Below are 23,887 nucleotides of genomic sequence, written 5' to 3'. Positions count from 1 at the left end.
TATCCATCTGTTGGTCACAGATACCGTTAAAAAAAAGGTAGGGGCGTGGATAAGACAACCAGCCTGTAGCTGGTTTGCCTCATGCAGCGCGACGCAGCTCCTTTGCAAATAGTTGATCAGAGGCTGTTGATTGTGGCCTGTGGAATGTTGTCCCACGCCTCTTCAATGGTTGTGCTAAATTGCTGTATATTGGTGGGAACTGGAACACGCTGTTGTACACGTCAATCCAGAGAATCCCAAGCAGGCTCAAAGGGATCCCAAGCAGGCTCAAAGGGTGACATGTCTGGTGAGAGGGCAGGCCATGGAAGAACTGGGACATTTTCAGATTCCAGGAATTGTCTACAGATCCTTGCGATATTGGGCCGTGCATTATCTTGCTGAAACATGAGATGATGGTGGCGGAAGAATGGCACGACAATGGGCCTCAGGATCTGGTCACCGTATCTCTGTGCATTCAAATTGCCATCGATAAAATGCAGTTGTGTTAGTTATCAGTAGTTTATGCCTGACCTTACCATAACCCCACCGCCACCATGGGGCTCTCTGTTCACAACGTTGACACCATACACCAGGTCTGCAGTTGTGAGGCCGGTTGGAACATTTCTGGAATCCTTTATTTCAGCTCATGAAACATGGAACCAACACTTATCTGTTGCGTTTAAATTTTTGTTCCGTGTAGCAACAGGCTATACATTCTCTGACAGTTACATTCGTCACAATGAAAGTAATTTAGGTTACATGGGAAAATCAGTAATTGTGCAAAATATAAGCGGGACATTACATCAAAGAGACATTTATGCTCCGTCGAAAATATAATTTCTCAATTCAGAAATGACAGCCCTATACTGTGATTGGCTGGAGATGTCTTCTTAGTGCTGATTGGCCACTCGCAGACTCGCCCTCTTTGCCTCCAGTAAGTTTCATTATGAAAATGTGAGGTGTGTTTAGCAATACTTCTTTCTTTGAAATATTAACTAAGTATTATATTAATTAAGTACAATTTCAAAGGTTTCACAGTGTAAATATTAAGATGAAATTATGTAATTTCTGTTTAGATAAAATACTGTAAATTACTGTGACAATTTAGACGCAAGTGTGGTAATATAATGAATGTGGCCTCCCTATGGAATATTGGTACGGGCCGAATCCTCTGAACTCGCTATACGTGCAACCAGTAGGCTACATTCTCAAGATATCAAACAGCTTCAATGTATCTTATCAGTTTTGATACATTGTATCGGTTGCCTGAAGTGGTCTTATAAGGGTGTTTTTATTAGATTGTCATTTTTCTCTCTACATATCCATTGGAACATGCTGCGTGTGAGATCAGCATTCTACCAGTCTTGGAGGGGGTACGTATTTTCACATTAACATACACGAGACTAACTCACCTTAGCTTTGACTCTTCGTAACCAAGCTAATGTAATTTGCATTATTTTGGTAACTAATAGTACATTTTCAATGTCAAGGCCAAGCAAAATAAGTTTAAATAAGTTATTTATGATTTTGTGTCTTCTGATTACCATGATTCCATGCCGCATGAGTAAAGTTAACAGTTCACAGAAATACTATTCACTCAAAAATCAGAAAGTGAGTGATACACCATGGGCACATAAAGCTAGAAAGAGAACTCCTATTTGTATCTGTTCTATTATAGCGTCTGTGACAGCATGGGCTACATTGAGGCTACATCTATTTTAAAGGGGTCAATTTCCCTCTTCATTGGATGATTGCTGCACACCCATAGGAAACCTCACCTATAGCAAACTCCACCCATAGCAAACCCCACCTATAGCAACCCCCACCCATAGGAAACCCCATCCATAGGTAACTCCACCCAGTTGACTACTTAAAAATGGTGGAAGCCCTCCATGGCGATGTCCATGGCAATGTTCATGCTAAAATGGTTATATCCATGATGAATCCTCTATCTATCTCTATGACAGTAGACTTGGGCTAAAAACCTGAAGTGGCACTGGCAACTGGTGTTACGCAATAAATCAAATGGACAGAAGGAACCTGTATGGGCAAGCCAGCTGCATGAATGTTTATTTATGCAGTTACCCTTGGTAAAACATTATAGCCATATTTTGAATCTCTTTAGAGGTCTATTCACTTTTCTGTTGGGTGAGGAAGATCAATCAACTGTATGAAGGCTGTGTTGTTGTACACCAGGTCACCCATTGACAGAGAAGCATCTGTGTAGATGTGAGAAGGCAGTTGACTAATCATATTTCATCGATTCCATGTGTCAGGGGAGTTGAGGGTGTTTTTTAATATTTGAATACGAGCCCCTGTCTACCCAGTTAGACACTCTGACCTTCACTGACTATTTAAACTAGAGCAGTTAATCATTTGAGGCAGTGCATGCACGCTCACCAGAAGTTTGGCAGTTTTCTAATTTTTCCACAAAGAAATTTGACACAGACAGCCGTGTTCACCCCGACACACAGAGAATAGTGAAATATCAAATAAGCATGAATTGCTTATTGCAATTGCTTGCTGCTGTTAGGTGTGTCTGGCTTTTTATAGTTTTTACAGATGCAAGATGGTCCCAGATTTTATGCACGACTTGCATTTTTAAGCCTTTATGCTATAACAACTGGTCATAACAGAATAACTGATTGTGAGATTACTTCAAGTTACCTATTCCAGCTGACAGAAGACTGCAGCTTGCCAAAATCTAACAGGGAAGAGGCAGGACAGAACCAACTCTGAGGTGCACCTGTATAAAAAGACAGTTCAATATCGCACCAAGACCACAATCTCCATGGCCAGTAAAGTCTTATTCAGGTCAACAGAATTTGGACTTGCCTCAAAATGAACTGAATGGCATTCATTCTCTTCCATAACCACATTGTTAAGTTTCATATTATTCAAAACAAAGATGTAAAAGAGCTGTAATACATTGATGAACAAATGCTTCACTTAATATAATGTATGTGGGGGATCTCTGTTGCTGCGTATATGTCCGTCTTCACTTAGTGTGCATCTGTCTATCCTAATGTGTGTCTCTCTGTGCAGCTTCAGGACCTTCCCCTGTGCAGCTGTTGAGGTGAAGAATGAGCCCATCCTGGGATTCAACGAGGGCAGTCCAGAGAGGGCCGAGCTGCAGAAGGTGCGCGCACACTTACAATCATACACAGCACACACTCTCAAACAAATAACCACCGCATGCACCATTCCATATGCCCTTTATGACCTACAAGGTCATCTCTATAAAAGATGAGACTCAATAAGGTTGTGTGTGTGATAGGCCCTGGATGACCTGAAGGGGAAGACAGAGGAGATTCCCTGTGTGGTTGGGGATGAACATGTGTGGACCAAAGACATCAGATACCAGCTATCCGTGAGTGGAGTCAACAGCATGTCCCTAATCTGAGCAAACTAAATAAAATCAAATCAAATTTTATTTGTCACATACACATGGTTAGCAGATGTTAATGCGAGTGTAGCGAAATGCTTGTGCTTCTAGTTCCGACAATGCAGTAATAACCAACAAGTAATCTAGCTAACAATTCCAAAACTACTACCTTATAGACACAAGTGTAAGGGGATAAAGAATATGTACATAAAGATATATGAATGAGTGATGGTACAGAGCGGCATAGGCAAGATACAGTAGATGGTATTGAGTGCAGTATATACATATGAGATGAGTATGTAAACAAAGTGGCATAGTTAAAGTGGCTAGTGATATATGTATTACATAAAGATGCAGTAGATGATATAGAGTACAGTATATACATATACATATGAGATGAATAATGTAGGGTATGTAAACATTATATTAGGTAGCATTGTTTAAAGTGGCTAGTGATATATTTTACATCATTTCCCATCAATTCCCATTATTAAAGTGGCTGGAGTTGAGTCAGTGTTGCTCCATGCTGCCTGCAAATATGGGAGCCTGGATACTGAAGCTCTCACTTTTACCCTCACACTGCTGCTCAGATACACAGCATACTGCCTAATCCAAATGGAAACTTTCAAGGCCTGTGAAGTTAAACTGGAAATGACTGTATTTTGTTAACAGCTGTGTTATTAGTTTTCTATAACATCCATCATAAACCAACATACTACCTGTGCTGAGGGCCTGCCTGTGGAGTCTGTAGTCCCATGTTGCTCATTTGGTAGTGCATGGTGCTTGCAATGCCAGGTTTGTGGGTTTCATTCCCACGGGGGACTAGTATGAAAATGTATGCACTCACTAATGTAAGTCGCTCTGGATAAGGCGTCTGCTAAATTAGTCAAATGTACATTTTGACCAATACCACACTGTCTTTAAATGTTATTTCCTGAAGCTATTATTACCTATTAATCAATGTAATTCTTTATTTTATTTTTGAAAGCCCTTCAACCACTCTCACAAACTGGCCAAGTTTTGCTATGCTGACAAGGTAAACTAAGATTACAATTCTTCTGTTTTTATTCATCAGACATTCACCAAGATTTACGTAACCTGACTGGATGGTGTTGCCTTGGTATGATTGATACAGGAGCTGCTCAACAAGGCTATCTTGGCCTCTGTGGCGGCGAGGAGAGAATGGGACCTGAAACCCATCCAGGACCGAGCCCAGGTCCTCTTTAAGGCTGCCGACATCATCAGTGGACCTAAGAGAGCTGAGATTCTGGCCAAAACCATGATAGGCCAGGTACAGTGAAATACTATATTTAGTCTACATGTTGTTTTAATAATCTTATAATTGTATGGCTGAATATCAAGTGGATATTCATCCCCTAAGTGTTTTTTGTGTGACTGGGAACACATTCTCATTTACAGCAATGACCTGGGGAATAGTTACATAAAGGTTACAGGGGAGAGGAGGGTGGATGAATGAGCCAATTGAATGAGCACATTTTTTTGATTTATTTTCTAGGGTAAAACAGTGGTGCAGGCAGAGATTGATGCGGCTGCAGAGCTAATAGACTTCTTCCGGTTCAATGCGAAGCACGCTGTTGAACTGGAGAGCCAGCAGCCCCTGGACAGTGACGGTAGCACCAACACCATGCTCTACCGTGGGCTGGAGGTGAGCACTCTCTGGTCCTAGCATCATCTAAACTTGATAATAGTCACAGATAAAAGCCTTTATACTTGGGGATATGTTAGGATGGATTTTCTCGAACTCATATTTTCCAGGAGTTGTTGTTGTTAACACCTTTATTTCCCTTTAACTACAGGGTTTCATAGCTGCTGTTGCCCCATTTAACTTCACTGCAATTGGTGGAAACCTGGCAGGTACACCTGCTCTCATGGTAAGTGTTCCCCTACAAACAACAATACCCAAATTGTCCTTATAGTTCTAATACATTTCACATTTAGATGCTGATGTGTGTTGTTGGTTATAGTCTGAACTGGACTTTCTTTGTTTGCCTGTGTTTTTCAGGGTAATGTAGTTCTGTGGAAGCCTAGTGACACAGCCATGTCAGCTAGCTACGCCGTCTACAATGTCCTCCGGGATTCAGGGTTGCCCACCAACATCATCCAGTTTGTGCCGGCTGATGGACCAGTATTTGGAGACACCATCACCTCCTCTGAACACCTTGCTGGCATCAACTTCACTGGCAGTGTCCCGTATGCGTTTATCTCTACATGTTAAAGCATACCTAAAACTGATTGCCACTTTTGGTACATAATACCAAATCTATACCACACTGTTTTTAGTTAACAACTCTGGAGTCTCTTAACAACCCATTTCTGTTTCAGTACCTTCAAGCGCCTGTGGAAACAGGTGGCCCAGAACCTGGATGTCTACAAGAATTTTCCTCGGGTGGCAGGAGGTGGGTTGGACCAATAGAGAAACCATAGAGATAAATGCTGTACCCAACCACACTGTCAAGTTATTAAACGAATTGAATATTAAACATGAGAATATTGACTTCATACTCATCTTATACAGTGCCTTGCGAAAGTATTCGGCCCCCTTGAACTTTGCGACCTTTTGCCACATTTCAGGCTTCAAACATAAAGATATAAAACTGTATTTTTTTGTGAAGAATCAACAACAAGTGGGACACAATCATGAAGTGGAACGACATTTATTGGATATTTCAAACTTTTTTAACAAATCAAAAACTGAAAAATTGGGCGTGCAAAATTATTCAGCCCCCTTAAGTTAATACTTTGTAGCGCCACCTTTTGCTGCGATTACAGCTGTAAGTCGCTTGGGGTATGTCTCTATCAGTTTTGCACATCGAGAGACTGACATTTTTTCCAATTCCTCCTTGCAAAAAAGCTCGAGCTCAGTGAGGTTGGATGGAGAGCATTTGTGAACAGCAGTTTTCAGTTCATTCCACAGATTCTCGATTGGATTCAGGTCTGGACTTTGACTTGGCCATTCTAACACCTGGATATGTTTATTTTTGAACCATTCCATTGTAGATTTTGCTTTATGTTTTGGATCATTGTCTTGTTGGAAGACAAATCTCCGTCCCAGTCTCAGGTCTTTTGCAGACTCCATCAGGTTTTCTTCCAGAATGGTCCTGTATTTGGCTCCATCCATCTTCCCATCAATTTTAACCATCTTCCCTGTCCCTGCTGAAGAAAAGCAGGCCCAAACCATGATGCTGCCACCACCATGTTTGACAGTGGGGATGGTGTGTTCAGCTGTGTTGCTTTTACGCCAAACATAACGTTTTGCATTGTTGCCAAAAAGTTAAATTTTGGTTTCATTTGACCAGAGCACCTTCTTCCACATGTTTGGTGTGTCTCCCAGGTGGCTTGTGGCAAACACTTTTTATGGATATCTTTAAGAAATGTCTTTCTTCTTGCCACTCTTCCATAAAGGCCAGATTTGTGCAATATACGACTGATTGTTGTCCTATGGACAGAGTCTCCCACCTCAGCTGTAGATCTCTGCAGTTCATCCAGAGTGATCATGGGCCTCTTGGCTGCATCTCTGATCAGTCTTCTCCTTGTATGAGCTGAAAGTTTAGAGGGACGGCCAGGTCTTGGTAGATTTGCAGTGGTCTGATACTCCTTCCATTTCAATATTATCGCTTGCACAGTGCTCCTTGGGATGTTTAAAGCTTGGGAAATATTTTTGTATCCAAATCCGGCTTTAAACTTCTTCACAACAGTATCTCGGACCTGCCTGGTGTGTTCCTTGTTCTTCATGATGCTCTCTGCGCTTTTAACGGACCTCTGAGACTATCACAGTGCAGGTGCATTTAAACGGAGACTTGATTACACACAGGTGGATTGTATTTATCATCATTAGTCATTTAGGTCAACATTGGATCATTCAGAGATCCTCACTGAACTTCTGGAGAGAGTTTGCTGCACTGAAAGTAAAGGGGCTGAATAATTTTGCACGCCCAATTTTTCAGTTTTTGATTTGTTAAAAAAGTTTGAAATATCCAATAAATGTCGCTCCACTTCATGATTGTGTCCCACTTGTTGTTGATTCTTCACAAAAAAATACAGTTTTATATCTTTATGTTTGAAGCCTGAAATGTGGCAAAAGGTCGCAAAGTTCAAGGGGGCCGAATACTTTCGCATGGCACTGTATCTACACTCCCCTCCAAATGTATTTGGACAGTGAAGCTCAAATTTGTACATTTGGCTCTATACTGCAGTATTTGGGATTTGAGATCAAATGTTTCATTAGGTACAGAATGTCACATTTTATTTGAGGGTATTTTCATACATATCTGTTTTACCGTTTCTAAATGAAATCACTTTATGTATCTAGTCCCCCCATTTGAAGTTTTTTTTTTCCATGAGTATTTTTACAAATTCACTTATAGTGTATTAAAGTAGTCAAAAGTTTTGTCCCATATTACTAGCACGCAATGACTACATCAAGCTTGTGACTCTACAAACTTGTTGGCTGCATTTGCAGTTTGTTTTGGTTGTGTTTAAGATGATGTTTTGCCAATAGGAGCTAAATGGTGAATAATGTATTGTCATTTTGGAGTCACTTTTATTGTAAATAAGAATATAATATGTTTCTGAACACTTCTACATTAATGTGGATGCAACCATGGATAATCATGAATGATGAGAGGTTAGCATTTTTGGGGGGAGGGTGGGTTATGATCTTTGTTCCTCTGTAATTTTCTCATCATTATTCACTATTCATTCATAATTATTCGGAATTTTTATTTACAATAAAAGTTACTCCAAAATGATACTACGTTATTCACCATTCAGTTCCTATTGGGCAAAACATAAATAGAAAAACAACCAAAACAAATTGCAAATGCATCCAACAAGTTTATAGAGTCACAAGCTTGATGTAATCATGGCGTGCTGTGAAATATGGGACCAAATACAAAAAATGTTGAGTTTTTTTAATACACTATAAGTGATTTTGTCTAAATATTTATGAAAAAAAGAACTTATTCAAATGTGGGGACTAGATGCATGAAGTGCTTTCATTTTTAAATGGTAGGACAGATACTGTATGTTTGAAAATGCCTTCAAATAAAAGGTGACATTCCGTACTCTTGTCTCATTCAAAACATTTGATCTCAAATCCAAAAAGCTGGAGAATAGAGCCACATTTGCTCATTTTAACATCACTGTCCAAATAAATACGAAGCGGAGTGTATATCAGTCGTTGAAAACTGCCTCACCGACATCCTCCTCTGCCATACCTTTTCAGAATGCGGTGGTAAGAACTTCCATTTTGTGCACAAGTCAGCAGATGTGCAGAGTGTGGTGACCGGGACCATCCGCTCAGCGTTTGAGTATGGAGGGCAGAAGTGCTCGGCCTGCTCCAGGATGTATGTACCAGACTCTCTTTGGCCCCAGATCAAACAGGGGCTCCTGGACATCCACAAGCAGCTCAAAGTGGGAGACGTAAGTGTACAACTGACCTTAGCTTCTAGGACTTTTTCATCAGTCACTTTGGCACAATGGTTATTTTGGTGGGAATAGTTCCAGCCAGTTGACGTGTGCTCCAATAGGAGATATTTGAAAGTGTTGAAGTTTTTACTGTAGGTGTTAATTTGATATCAGGTTGTTATAACGTTCTCCTTTATTCCCCTGTCCAGCCCGTGGAGGACTGGAGTACATTCTTCTCTGCTGTGATTGATGACAAGGTACAGTACTGTGAGATTTGCCACTCTGGATGCTTGATCAGAAGCAGCTATATTACTTCTGATCAAGAGTTATTTTATTTTCAAGATTATTTTACATTTTAGTGACTCTTTATATATGATTTATTTTTGTCTCAGTCCTTTGCTCGTATTAAGAAGTGGTTGGACCATGCCAAGTCTTCCCCTAAGTTGAACATTATTGCTGGGGGCCACTGTAATGACAAGAAGGGTTACTTTGTGGAGCCCACCATCATTGAGAGCACAGACCCACAAGAAGCCATCATGGCCGAGGTAAGACTCGATATTCTTGATAAGTAGTTATTGTCGATCACCTCTATACTCACCACTGTTATTAGCCTATTGAACTTCGTACTGTAATTCTAGTTTTAACCATGTATGTTCTCACTTCTTTAAACCAACCTGCAAGTGGTATACCAGACATGCGTACATGTCATAATTACATGAGAGACAGTCAGTTGAGTCGGAATTGCTGAAACTGACTTTATTCTAGCCTGTTAGATATGGTTATTTTATGAAGAAAAGAAGCAGGATTATTTTTTCAGTTTTAACTGAGATGCCTGCGATCAGGCTCAGGGCCAAGTGCTTGGATTACTCACATAAACATGTATACAGGGATGTAATGGACACCATGTTTGTTTAACCAAAGCCATGCTTCACACACTAAACCCCAAAGCATTTTTAACTCAAAAACTTCTAGTAAGTTGAACTCAAAGTCAATGAAAAGTCATTATTAATTCAAAATGTTTGTGGTACTCAAAACTAAATGAGATCAAATCAACATAATAATTTTTAAAAAATCATGATAACAAATTAACTTTTTTTCCCAGCATGCTCTATGTCAGGTTGATTTTATTTTTATATCTGTGTTTTGTACATTGAGTGGTTGATTAATCTTATGCTACGCAAAGATAAATAACTAAACTAATCAAATCATTTAGTTAGATTTCTTGCACCTGTTATGTAGTCTCCTCAAACTGTTTCTAACCCAGGCAGTCACTATGAATGCAGGATGCGGGAGAATAAACATTTCAACTGTTGGATATCCTGACTCTGGCTGGATTCCAATAGGAATTACACATCACCTTGGATGCCAACATAATGTGAATTGTGGTTAGGGTTGCAAAATTCTGGTACATTTGCCAGGTTTTCCAGAAATCCGGTTTGGAAGACTCCTGGATATCCGTCAACCAGGATTTTTTTTAAATCTGGGAATTTGGGAAAGTAACAGGAATTTTGCACCACACTTTCAGGCCTGATGTGGTCTGTAAACCATGAGTTTTAGGCCACTGCATTAGGGTATAGCTAGGCCTCAAAAGTAGGCCTTATGAGATATCTATTGTCATAAAGAGTTAATTATAATGATAATATTTGCCTAGGAACTCACTTGGTGAAAGACACAGGACAGAAAATGAACGAATTCAACTATCAACAACAAATAGTGTCATGGGTGGTAACACTACAATTCTCTCAAATGCAAGGCACACTGGGCAATTACAGTGCCTTGCGAAAGTATCCGGCCCCCTTGAACTTTGCTACCTTTTGCCACATTTCAGGCTTCAAACATAAAGATATAAAACTGTATTTTTTTGTGAAGAATCAACAACAAGTGGGACACAAAGTTAATACTTTGTAGCGCCACCTTTTGCTGCGATTACAGCTGTAAGTCGCTTGGGGTCGCTCGCATGTCTCTATCAGTTTTGCACATCGAGAGACTGACATTTTTTCCCATTCCTCCTTGCAAAACAGCTCGAGCTCAGTGAGGTTGGATGGAGAGCATTTGTGAACAGCAGTTTTCAGTTCTTTCCACAGATTCTCAATTGGATTCAGGTCTGGACTTTGACTTGGCCATTCTAACACCTGGATATGTTTATTTTTGAACCATTCCATTGTAGATTTTGCTTTATGTTTTGGATCATTGTCTTGTTGGAAGACAAATCTCCGTCCCAGTCTCAGGTCTTTTGCAGACTCCATCAGGTTTTCTTCCAGAATGGTCCTGTATTTGGCTCCATCCATCTTCCCATCAATTTTAACCATCTTCCCTGTCCCTGCTGAAGAAAAGCAGGCCCAAACCATGATGCTGCCACCACCATGTTTGACAGTGGGGATGGTGTGTTCAGCTGTGTTGCTTTTACGCCAAACATAACGTTTTGCATTGTTGCCAAAAAGTTCAATTTTGGTTTCATCTGACCAGAGCACCTTCTTCCACATGTTTGGTGTGTCTCCCAGGTGGCTTGTGGCAAACTTTAAACGACACTTTTTATGGATATCTTTAAAAAATTGCTTTCTTCTTGCCACTCTTCCATAAAGGCCAGATTTGTGCAATATACGACTGATTGTTGTCCTATGGACAGAGTCTCCCACCCCAGCTGTAGATCTCTGCAGTTCTTCCAGAGTGATCATGGGCCTCTTGGCTGCATCTCTGATCAGTCTTCTCCATGTATGAGCTGAAAGTTTTCAGGGACGGCCAGGTCTTGGTAGATTTGCAGTGGTCTGATACTCCTTCCATTTCAATATTATCGCTTGCACAGTGCTCCTTGGGATGTTTAAAGCTTGGGAAATATTTTTGTATCCAAATCCGGCTTTAAACTTCGTCACAACAGTATCTCGGACCTGCCTGGTGTGTTCCTTGTTCTTCATGATGCTCTCTGCGCTTTTGACGGACCTCTGAGACTATCACAGTGCAGGTGCATTTATACGGAGACTTGATTACACACAGGTGGATTGTATTTATCATCATTAGTCATTTAGGTCAACATTGGATCATTCAGAGATCCTCACTGAACTTTTGGAGAGAGTTTGCTGCACTGAAAGTAAAGGGGGCTGAATAATTTTGCACGCCCAATTTTTCAGTTTTTGATTTGTTAAAAAAGTTTGAAATATCCAATAAATGTCGTTCCACTTCATGATTGTGATTCTTCACAAAAAAATACAGTTTTATATCTTTATGTTTGAAGCCTGAAATGTGGCAAAAGGTCGCAAAGTTCAAGGGGGCCGAATACTTTCGCAAGGCACTGTATATTGGAGGCGTGTTCAAGCTGATACAACTCAGTTCTGGACCCCCTACAGGGTCACAGTGACTCTTTCGGTATGAGTAATGACTACAAACTCACTATAGGTAACTGTACTCAAATATATTAGGTGCAACCAGTTTCCTCAAGTTTTTAGTAATGACAGCACATTGGGGTTTACAGTGCACTCTGCTTCACAAATGGGGGGCTAGTCCTCCTTGCTTCCTTGCATTGCGATTGCTCAGTTAATATGGAACTTTACAACAACTCTGTTATAACTCGGTTCTGGGTTAACTCCTGTAGGAAATCTTTGGGCCAGTTCTGTCTGTCTATGTTTACCCTGAGAACGACTACCTGGAAGTTCTGCACCTGATAGACAACACATCACCATATGCCCTGACAGGAGCTGTCTTTGCTCTTGATAAGTACGTTTGATTACTTCAGCTGGTTTGCAATGGAGTGTCAGTATTGATGAAATAAAGAACATAATATAGTTTTATATACAAATATTATGAATGCAAAGCCAACTTTGATCAGCTTATTGATAATAGATGTTGCTCCCTAACCCTTTAGTAATGTTTTTGTTCCAGGAATGTTGTGAATGAGGCAGCCAAAGCCTTGCGGAACGCTGCAGGAAATTACTATGTTAACGACAAGTCCACTGGCTCTATTGTCGCCCAGCAACCATTTGGTGGCGCCAGAGCTTCAGGTATCAATCCACAGCCCGCACACCAATCCACAGCCCGCACACCAATCCACAGCTCATTGATATCCATGTGACTGCTAACAGTTCTATAAATCAGGACTTCTCATTACTCCTGGTTAGCTCTCTATGTCTGACATGGATACTTCTGTCAAATGGGTACATCTTTATTGATATCAATAATACTTAAAACATGAACTTTTGTCTGCAAAGGTACTAATGACAAACCTGGTGGTCCTCACTACGTACTGAGATGGACGTCCCCACAGGTGGTCAAGGCCACCCACGTCCCGCTCCGAGAATGGAAGTACCCCTATATGGGTTAAAAAGACAGTACTCCACCCCTTCCTCACCTACCTAGGCCTCCCTCACCCAATCCTAGTTCTGTAGAGGAATCTGTAGGCGTTTTCTCCAGTCAACACGGACAATGAAATGAAGAGAACAATCCTCTCCTTACTCATCCAAGTTTTGTCCCTTTTTGCCCTTATAAGTATGCACTGAATCTATACACAAGTACGAATGTAATTATTAGTTGTTCTAAATTGAAAGGGGGAGCAACAGTGCCCCTCTCTGGCACTTCATGAGATCAGCAGGAGCTGCAGCTGACCCAGCCAAGCTGCCTGCTAGCTGCACAGAAGAATGACAATGTGACAATACGTCCCGTGGATCCACAGACATAGTAAAACTGTGTGGTCTACCATGGATTCCACAGACTTGTAATAATCAATCATCTGTTTTTTTTAATCAAATGGCTGCTATGTGCTTCTGAGCCTCTGTTTTACCAGTACTGACTGGTCCTGAGATGTAGGCTACTCACTGTTAGGTTGTCTCCGCCTGTTCTGTCCTGAGGAAAGTATTCAAAGAGTTGTTAAGCATCAAATACTTTATGAGTGGAAGATGTTTTTTTTCTTCATACGAAACTGACTCTGTATTAGAAAAATTAACTGACCGTCTATCATCTTAACACCCTTTGACAAAAACAATAACACTGAGTTTTGACCATGAATATTTCATGACAGCTAAAGTTCAAGTATCAAAATGTTTATAATTTTAAGTGTTTGTGATGGCAAAAAGAGGGAAGAATGGTTATCTTCCTTTTTTGGTGCTAAGAAAGTCCTTACTAACAGTCCTTAACCTAAACTCAGTTCCTCGCTGTGTTATGATTGATTTGCTGTATTGTCACACTAATACTCAACCTCCTGACTGTCTCTGATAGGAAAGGTGATGTACTTGACTTGTTACACTTGAGCTATGGCTGGTCCTACAGGATGTGGCTATGATCACATGTATTTATAAAGCCCTCAGCCTATCTCACAAAGTGCTTATACAGGGACCCAGTAGCTAGGAAAAACTCCCTAGGAAGAAACCTAGAGAGGAACCAGGCTCTGGGGGGTGGCCACTCTTCTGGCTGTTCTGGGTGGAGATTTATAATAGTACATGGCCAGATCGTTCTTGAATATGTTCAAACGAGAGGGTCGAAAACAGCATGTCCTGGACAGGGTAGCACGTCCGGTGAACAGGTTAGGGTTCCACTGCCGCATGCAAACAGCAGAAACTGGAGCAGCAGCACGACCAGTTGGACCGGGACAGCCAGGAGTCGTCATGCCAGGTAGTCCTGAGGCATGGTCCTCTGGGAGGGGGGAGAGAAAGAGAGACATTGAGACTGCGCATGACAGCCTGGTCTCATAGACTAGACGTAACATACTAAAAGTAAATCTGGGACACTCAAATTAGTATGATATTTTATGTTTGGTATGGTTACGTGAGGAAAATACCAAAAGTAGGGTGGTTGGTCAGGCATATAACGTAAATGTCTAGAAATCCAAAGGTTGCGAGTTCGAATCTCATCACAAACAACTTTCGCATTTTACTTTTCAACTACTTACAACTTTTTAGAACTTTTGCAACTACTAGCATGTTACGTAACCCTTAACCCTTTTTAGCTAACCCTTTAACAGAACTCCTAAACTTAACCCTAACCCCTATCCTAGCTAACATTAGCCACCTAGCTAGAATTTGTAACATATTATACGTTTTGAAAATTCTTAACATATTGTACGTTTTGCAAATTCGTAACGTAATGTGATGGACAACCACAAATTAATACATACCATACGAAACGTAACATACTAACTGGAGTGTCTTGGATTTCCGTTAAGGATATTACAAAATGCTCTGAGACCCGGTTGAGCATGAGGGTGCTGTTACCTTTTTACTTAAACCCCACTTTGCCATCTAATCATGTTTACCTCAGCAACTGCGCACACTTACTGTTCTAACCCTTCTTTTCCAATTGTGGAATATTTTACTGAGCGTTTGCAAAAAATATATGTAAGTGCTAATTGCTTCAACTTCATGTGATTGCTCAGTCTCAATCTGAATTTCATGCCATCTTTATTGTTTTGAAAACAATTTCAGGGGGATATATTTTGATAAAATGTATTTTGTATTTTTAATATTTTTCTGTTAAATGCTAATAGAAATCATTTGTCTTCGATTGTGACTGTATTGGTAATAATAGAGATTGACCTTTATTACATTTGTAATAATGGTCATTAAATTATTTCAGAAAGTATATTAACCTTTTGTGTTTAATGTCATATTTTTGTTTCTGAATGTGGCTTGCTTTAATCCATACTCTGTTGTTATTGTGACAACTGATGGTGTTTCTCCAGTTTCTAACCCCTTCTAAATATTGTAAGGTTGAGCTACATACTTCTTGTTCAATTGGTTTCTTCTGCATCCATCGATACCAACCATTAATATGTGTGATTAACGGGGGCTGAGCTAGGGCGGTGTTTGTGAAACTAGGGCGCATCCCGAAGGTGGCCGGGTCTTTTTACAAAAATGTCTGTAGAGTCCTAATGGTTTGAGCAACAAACTCATATAAGGGATCTATTAAAAGTTGGACTCTAACAAACACACACGTGACATGTTTTCCTCTATGACGCTCACAAGCAACACAAGGGTCGTTAGAAGGTAAGGGGCTCTTCTACATAGATCATTGGAAATCCCAGGACATAGTGTCTATAATACTGTAATAAACTCACATTGTTGCTGTCACAAACACCAAACTCCACACAGTTGTCACTGACTAGTTCAATAGTAATTTCCCACTGAGAAAACAATTTCTGTACTTAAAACATTCATATAAATTCATTTTTCTGGTTTTGCTTTGATTTTTCTTTTTTTTTTTTGTCAAAACTCATGAATGCAACTAATTTATCAATTTGTTTTGTGTTCAACTTGTAGCCCTCGTTGTCCTGAAAATAAGATGGTCAAAAACTGCATTGTGAGGCTAAACATAAGGGCTGGACATGCAGATAAATGAAAAGCCAATTTTTGCTGGGGTCTCGGGACTGATAGGGTTAACCAATTTGACAAGAGTTAAATTGTGTACCTACCCAGAGTGAACTGGGAATGCTGTCCTACACTGAGGTGTCAAAGTACAAAGCCAAGGTTTTTACTTCCTGTCAGGATGTTTGAGTATGTGCTAGTATCTCTACCTCATCCCTCACGCTGTGATGTGTTCATAGTGCCACACTCCTGTCACATCAAAGTCAGATGGGAGGAGACATCCTTACCGTGCCTTTGGCACACTCCCATCCTTCAAACTGTTGGAAGTTAGTGCTGTACGTGTGTTAGTGCTGTACGTGCTGCACGGGAAAGAGCACTGCCTGGCAGCACAGGAAGTTGGTGGCACCTTAATTAGGTGGGGAGGACAGGCTCATGATAATGGCTGGACCAGAATTAGTGGAATGCCATTCCATTCGCTCCGATCCAGCCATTATTATGAGCCGTTCTACCCTCAGCAGCCTCCACTACCTGACAGACACCAAATGTCTGGATATATAGGCTCAAAGAATCTGCTGTCTATTTTTTTATACTCAACTTTCTCATTGCATTAGGATTCATAACAGTGGAAAAAGTTGCAATCAGACAACCAGAGCCAATGTGCAGGCAGGAATAGGCAACGGTGCTCATTAACTAAAGGGAAATTGAAAGAAACATATCTAGACAAACTAAATATTCAAACTGGTCACTGGCAAATTTGTAACTCATTAGTTGAACATTTCTAAACCATCTGTAGGGGGAATATAAATTACGTGTTACTATTCCTATTGAAAGAAGTCTGAAGAATAATTGTCATTTTGTCATGTCAAAATATTTAGCACAGGTCCTGGGTATTTTATAGTGTCATTACAAAGCCATGCCAACTATTCTAGGGACTAATCTCATGGTGATACATACTGCAGTGGAATGCTTTTTTATGCAGATTTATGGAATAACATTATGTCTGTTGTGCAGCACAATTGGGAGAGCTTCATGTGGGATGCTTCAAATAAACCCCCATCATGCTTTGAATGATATGATGTCCATTGTTCCCTTTAATACATAGATGTACCTTCACTGGTCATATTCAATTGTTAATGGCATTGTTGTAGCCTACATTTCTGGCTAATGCCATATTCACATGTAAGATTTAATCTGATTTTTTTTTTTTTTTGCCATCCAGCTTTATACCAGCAATAAAACGCAATGTGTTGGATTGAGAATGTTGGCGCTTCTAATTGACAGCTCTTGAATGGTGTGAGTGTGGGAGAGAAGCTCCGGTTAGCTAGCGTTTTCCGGAGGCGCCAGTGCTAGCTTTTGTGTAACAGCAGCTGGACCATTCAGTTTGAACATGTTTACTCAACAGAATCGAGCCCTTCATGCCTTCATTCTCCCTCCCAAAATCAAGCTCCTATAACTTCTACAGTGAAAACACTCCACTGGGCACAGACGTCAGTTCAAAGTCTAGCCTTGATATACATTTGGTTGAGTTGTCAACTAACATGAATTCAACGTGAAATCAACTAAATATTTCACCATTTCATTGGGTTTAGGTTAAAAGTTTGGTTAACAAATGAAGAAAAAAAAGACGAAATGCCCTTATTGATGACTTTTGCAAATCCAATTCGTTTTCCACTTTGTCTTCACATACATGTTTGTGGTTGAAATGACTTGTAAACAGCGTTGATTCAACCAGTTTTTTTTCCCAATGGGACATTTAGAGCAAGATGTTTTTATGGTGGGAAGCAAAATAAATAGTAACGTTACTCTGTGTGGGAAGGCTGTACATCAAAAAAAAAATTGTCGGGAAATATGGATACCACCTGTAGTCTTGTAGGCTTCGTTTAGGCTAAGTTGTTCGCTGAAATGTTTTGGTATAAATCACTGTGTAGACCTGTTGGTATCATTCTGATTGATGTGAAATGATGTCTTTTTATGCATGAAGTTCAGTCATTCCTGCCATTTAAGTGCCACCTTATTTTAAATAGAGGTGTAGGCCTACTGTCTATAAGTGTTGTGTATAAAAAAAAAACATAGAAATAGTAACCTAATTAATAGAGATTAGTCCATAAATTGTAATTTCCTTTTATTTATTGGGGAATATTTCCATATCAATGTGATAATCAATGTTCCAATCACAGCTTGTTTCAGGACACATTACAATTCAGCAACATATGGCTGAGTTATTTTCCCAGAAATACACCAAGATATTACTTGAATATATTTTACAATATGTAAAAAATAGTTTACTTCACAATTGTGAAGTCACAAATATATGCGCAATAGCACAATACAGGATATGGAATTTACATTCTAAACAGAATAATAACAATAATTTCAACTTTTACGAACAAAAGATACATTGTAAAGGGAATAATTATTTCCTACAAGAGATCATACTTGGTCGTGCAGCTAGACCAACATATTATCTGGTTTTGACATCGAAAGTCTCATTATTTAACGTCTCGAAATAGGCTATGCGCATCACCAGGGTCTCCACAAAGGCCCTCTTCCACCTGCGGTGACACATTTCGGAGTTCTGCTTTTGTGAGGGACCGTCGCCCGGTTTGGACTCAGCGCGACTCTCTCACCAAGTTTCTGTACCCGATGGAAGTGATCGACAAGCTTATGTTGCGAGTCAGTCGGCTGGTTGTGCGCTGAGAGGAAACGCAGCGTCTCCTCCAGGCAGCGGGTGAATCCCTCCGCGTAGCTCTGGACGGGTGACGCTACGTTGAATGAAGAAGCAGGGCGCGTGCTGTTGTCTTTCAGGTAAAACACAGCTGTCTCGAGAATGTCAGCCTTCTCCAGTTTAGAGTTGGGTTGGTGTGCTTGAAGTTCGGTTTTGAGGAGTGACTTGAGCTGTTCGATGCTGCTGTTGATGCGGTCTCGGCGCATCTTCTCGACCACTGGTTTTCTCAGCTGGATAAAACAAATAATCTGATTAGTTAATCGCAGTTTAAAAAAACATGTTCAAATTAAAATTAAAATTATGAATACAGAGGACAGTAGTCAATTGTACTTAGCCTACTTTGATTTTATCTTTCGTGGTCCTCACAATGTTGCACATATTGACAGGAGCCATTGCTGTTGGTCAGTTGATGTTTGCTCTTAGTAAAGATAGTTGCGGATGTTAGAAGTGGGGTTTGACCACCTCTACAGAGCTTCCGTATTTATACACCCCTCACACTGTAAACCCGTGTGGGTCACAGTTTGACAGGTTTCCCACACTTGCTGGCCAATCAGGAACGCGGACAGTACAAAGAAAGAGTGTTCCATTACTTCATGCTAAATTGACTGTCTATTGCTTTGGGACAATGATCGTGTCCCAAGGGAACAGGTGGACTGTGCAATAGAGTAAATGCTCTGAAATATTTGACTGTGTTCCTTTTGTGACTGCACACCAAAATGTTGCTCCATTCACGGTCAAACCCAAAAGGCGGGAAACAAATCCTGAGTAAGTAAATGGGTTTCCAGAAGATTATTCAGGATCAAGAGGCGTTGCTTCTGTGTGCTTTTTCCCGCATTTTTTTTTAAATAAATGAGTTAGTTTGATGAATTCATTCAACCTTACACAATGTTTGATTTGCCTATTTTATGTACAAGTTATAGTTATGATTGTTATTCTTATGCGCAAAAGTTACAATTATGATTGTTATAGCCACTCTTACTCATATTGTATTATAATAAGAACCATAACAATAGTATTATAATAAATAGCACGTATTTAGACATTAGCCTATATAATACCTTTTCCAAAAACGATTATTATTATTGTTATATTAAGTCTGTTGTCATTGAAAGGATATTTTAGATATAGGCTATACAGCGACAGTCTATTTATAGACAGGTAGTTTATGCGAACCTTTGTAAACGACTCTATCCTGTTCGCTTCATCACCAATCGGTCAACAATGTATCAACGTGATATTTTTCCATGTGGCCCCTTGGGAATGGGATGCCTCATTGAGGACCGTGACTAATGCGGTATTGAGCACAGCACACTTACATTGTTGCTCTGCTGAAAGTGTGCTGTGGGAAAGTTGGGACACCACAGCCTACAGGATTAGTCTTTGAATAGAGGAGCAGCTGGCTTCTGTGGCGGGAAACCTCTGTCAGCTGGGTGAGTTCTTCAATACATGTTTCCTCTCTAGTTCTAGTTAGAGGGCATCAGTCCAGTGGTGAAATGTTAGAATTTCAACCAAATTGTTGTTTGTATTGTATACATATTCAAAATGCCATAGATAATGAAAAGTTGCCCATTTCAATGGGAAAAAATGCAGCAATCATTGCTGGCAACATTATGGGCCTATAGGATAATGAAAACAACCTGTTGAATAGAAAGTATGTCTACTCCAAAATAGGTGGGTTCTGCTGGATCATTTTTGATAATCCATACAAATTAAATGGACAGCACTCCAAAGGTTAAATTTCAATCTTTCAATTTTTTTAAATTCAATTTTGTGTGATGCTTATAATTATAGCCACATGAGATGCCATATAAACGGTGGTATCTTTTAAATGACCTATTAGCTATAATTAGTGCACCTAGTTTCACTCATGGCCATGGGCACTGTCTTGTGTTACTTGGACCTATTTCAGAACTTTTTCATTTGTTGGTCTATGTTATCTGTAACATCAATTAACATCTTAGAGTAAAAACAGCTATTTTGTTCATTCATGCTGTTTCTGTGTATTTTTTAACTCCAGATTGTGAGATTGTCTTAACCAACCTTGCATCTCCCACATGTATCCCTCTCTCTCTTCCGCCAAACTGTGCCATGTAAAAGGGCCCAATGCATTCCTGACTGTTGTGCTGAACCAGGCTTCGCCTGAGAGGGGCAGGTGCTTGGTATCACACGCCTCATCAAGTAGGGCATCCTTGAGGCATGAGCCAAACAGGGACCTGGGAAATGCCTGACCTCTCTTTAGACCTGATAAATCCTCCTCAATGTGGACCCCGGTCTATGGCATCCCATGGACATGTGACCTGAAGTGGGAAATTGTCAAATGTATGACTTCTGTCTTAGTCGACGCCCTGTCAGTACTGTCATGGGTCAGTGTGGTTGGTGGTCAGTTTTAATAGGTATTCACACATACAAAAACAATAAATATCTTATTATTGCTCTGCAATGTAGCACTACATGTTTTTTTTTCAATTAACTTGTTCTGGAGAAGGTTCAATCTTGTTTAGGTATCATTGGATTGTGTATTTACTGTATGTCCATGTCTGTATTCCATTATCCGACAATAACACAAATATAACATGTATTTGTCTTTATATCATAATAGCAGCCTGAAGTCTTTTTATTTGCGTTCCAGTATGATATACCTGTGACTTCCTCTAGGTGTGGAGTGTGTGAGAGGCCTGGGCTCGCCCAGCAGAGTTCCAGATGGCCTATTGAGTTCCAGGCATAATGAGGGGTGATGGATCAGTGGCGGCTGTGGCAGGGTGGGGCGCAGCCGTGAATGGGGGCTAAGTGTGGGAAAGAGGAGCAGGTCGGAGCTCTCACACATTCCTCACTGGAGAGAGGGAGAGGGCCTTTGGCTGCACACAGACACTGGGACATCTGGGCTCAAAGCTATGGAGACTGTTTTGGTGTGTGTGCGTGTGTCCATGCACGTGGGCGAGAGTGTGTGTGTGTGTGGAGGGGCTTATAATGAGGCCATCGCTTTTCTTCCTGAATAGATGGAATGTCCACATTGGAATGTGTTCATACTCAAATAATGTTTTCATCTGCATAGTCATGACTCACTTATTAGAAATATCTTTAAAGAGAGAAGAAAAGACAGACCATAAATGATTTCCCTCCAAAAATACCCTTGCCATCTGCCTTTTTACATTTTTAGCATTAGCATTTTTGTCCATTTAGTTTAGAGCAACCATTTGAATCAATGTTAAACATTTTAATGCAAGTGTCTAGTAAGTTATTGAAGTATGTAGACATTTACCAATTCTATTAACTTATTCACGAGTGATAGGAGAAACATTATTTAGTAATAGCCTCTGATGATGAGAGTGAAGTTCACTGTATTGTACTGTCCGAAGGCTTCAGTGTTTGAGTGCAGGTTTCATTAATGAGAGGCCAGAGGAGATTAGAGGAGGAGAGGTGTAATGAGTGTTAGGTAAGTGTGCACGCACACAGGCCGGCCATGTGAACGAGGGCGAGGTGGGGGGAACACACGTGCCCCCTGGCTCAGCAGTGCCTCTGATCTGGGCAGCAGGTTGAAAGGGTATCTCTAGAGGGGGGCAAGGGGGTGGTGGATGGAGGGGAGATGGGGTGTGGCCTATTGACTGGATCCTCTCCTGCTTTCCCACACTCTCTTTCACATTTACCACATACTCTGTGGGGGGGCTGAGTGAAGGTGTCTCACAATGGAAGTGTGCCTTCCCAGAAGGTGCTGGATAATTGTGTTTAATTGGCATCTACAATGTGAATGTTTCTCTCTCTCACGTTCTCTCTCTCTCTCACTCTCACTCTCTCTCTTTCTCCCTCTCCCACCCCTCCCCCCCCCCCCTCTCTCTCTCTCTCTCTCTCTCTCTCAATTCAATTCAATTCAATTCAAGGGCTTTATTGGCATGGGAAACATGTGTTAACATTGCCAAAGCAAGTGAGGTAGACAACATACAAAGTGAAAATATAAAGTGAAAAACAACAAAAATTAACAGTAAACATTACACATACAGAGGTTTCAAAACAGTAAAGACATTACAAATGTCATATTATATATATATATACAGTGTTTTAACAATGTACAAATGGTTAAAGGACACAAGATAAAATAAATAAGCATAAATATGGGTTGTATTTACAATGGTGTGTGTTCTTCACTGGTTGCCCTTTTCTCGTGGCAACAGGTCACAAATCTTGCTGCTGTGATGGCACACTGTGGAATTTCACCCAGTAGATATGGGAGTTTTTCAAATTTGGATTTGTTTTCGAATTCTTTGTGGATCTGTGTAATCTGAGGGAAATATGTCTCTCTAATATGGTCATACATTGGGCAGGAGGTTAGGAAGTGCAGCTCAGTTTCCACCTCATTTTGTGGGCAGTGAGCACATAGCCTGTCTTCTCTTGAGAGCCATGTCTGCCTACGGCGGCCTTTCTCAATAGCAAGGCTATGCTCACTGAGTCTGTACATAGTCAAAGCTTTCCTTAATTTTGGGTCAGTCACAGTGGTCAGGTATTCTGCCGCTGTGTACTCTCTGTTTAGGGCCAAATAGCATTCTAGTTTGCTCTGTTTTTTTGTTAATTCTTTCCAATGTGTCAAGTAATTATCTTTTTGTTTTCTCATGATTTGGTTGGGTCTAATTGTGCTGTTGTCCTGGGGCTCTGTAGGGTGTGTTTGTGTTTGTGAACAGAGCCCCAGGACCAGCTTGCTTAGGGGACTCTTCTCCAGGTTCATCTCTCTGTAGGTGATGGCTTTGTTATGGAAGGTTTGTGAATCACTTCCTTTTAGGTGGTTGTAGAATTTAACGGCTCTTTTCTGGATTTTGATAATTAGTGGGTATCGGCCTAATTCTGCTCTGCATGCATTATTTGGTGTTCTACGTTGTACACGGAGGATATTTTTGCAGAATTCTGCGTGCAGAGTCTCAATTTGGTGTTTGTCCCATTTTGTGAAGTCTTGGTTGGTGAGCGGACCCCAGACCTCACAACCATAAAGGGCAATGGGCTCTATGACTGATTCAAGTATTTTTAGCCAAATCCTAATTGGTATGTTGAAATTTATGTTTCTTTTGATGGCATAGAATGCCCTTCTTGCCTTGTCTCTCAGAT

The 23,887-nt window shown here is 40.5% G+C and overlaps 2 protein-coding genes across 2 annotated transcripts; one reads left to right on the top strand and one right to left on the bottom strand.

Annotated features, from left to right (window-relative positions):
- Positions 1-897: 897 nt before the first annotated feature.
- LOC110528017 (delta-1-pyrroline-5-carboxylate dehydrogenase, mitochondrial) lies at positions 898-17,147 on the top strand. Its single transcript, XM_021609791.3, has 15 exons — positions 898-1,352; positions 3,025-3,118; positions 3,257-3,349; positions 4,353-4,400; positions 4,500-4,655; positions 4,881-5,030; positions 5,182-5,256; positions 5,388-5,575; positions 5,708-5,781; positions 8,610-8,806; positions 9,001-9,048; positions 9,184-9,336; positions 12,378-12,499; positions 12,665-12,783; positions 12,991-17,147. The coding sequence occupies exons 1-15, from the start codon at positions 1,111-1,113 to the stop codon at positions 13,101-13,103; spliced, it is 1,872 nt and encodes a 623-aa protein (XP_021465466.3). The 5' UTR covers positions 898-1,110; the 3' UTR covers positions 13,104-17,147.
- A 1,036-nt stretch (positions 17,148-18,183) lies between these two features.
- On the bottom strand, positions 18,184-19,266 carry LOC110527126 (transcription factor HES-5-like). The gene is made up of 2 exons (XM_021608279.3): positions 19,139-19,266; positions 18,184-19,029 (listed from the first exon to the last, which is right to left on the bottom strand). Exons 1-2 carry the CDS (start codon positions 19,190-19,192, stop codon positions 18,595-18,597), a joined length of 489 nt encoding a protein of 162 aa, XP_021463954.2. The 5' UTR covers positions 19,193-19,266; the 3' UTR covers positions 18,184-18,594.
- Between the last annotated feature and the right edge of the window lie 4,621 nt (positions 19,267-23,887).

This window comes from Oncorhynchus mykiss, chromosome 7 (assembly GCF_057628025.1).
Source record: "Oncorhynchus mykiss isolate SJ-2025 chromosome 7, ASM5762802v1, whole genome shotgun sequence".
Lineage (NCBI taxonomy): Eukaryota > Metazoa > Chordata > Actinopteri > Salmoniformes > Salmonidae > Oncorhynchus > Oncorhynchus mykiss.
The sequence above is the reverse complement of the archived record's forward strand: the minus strand, read 5'-3'. Positions and strand labels throughout refer to the sequence as shown.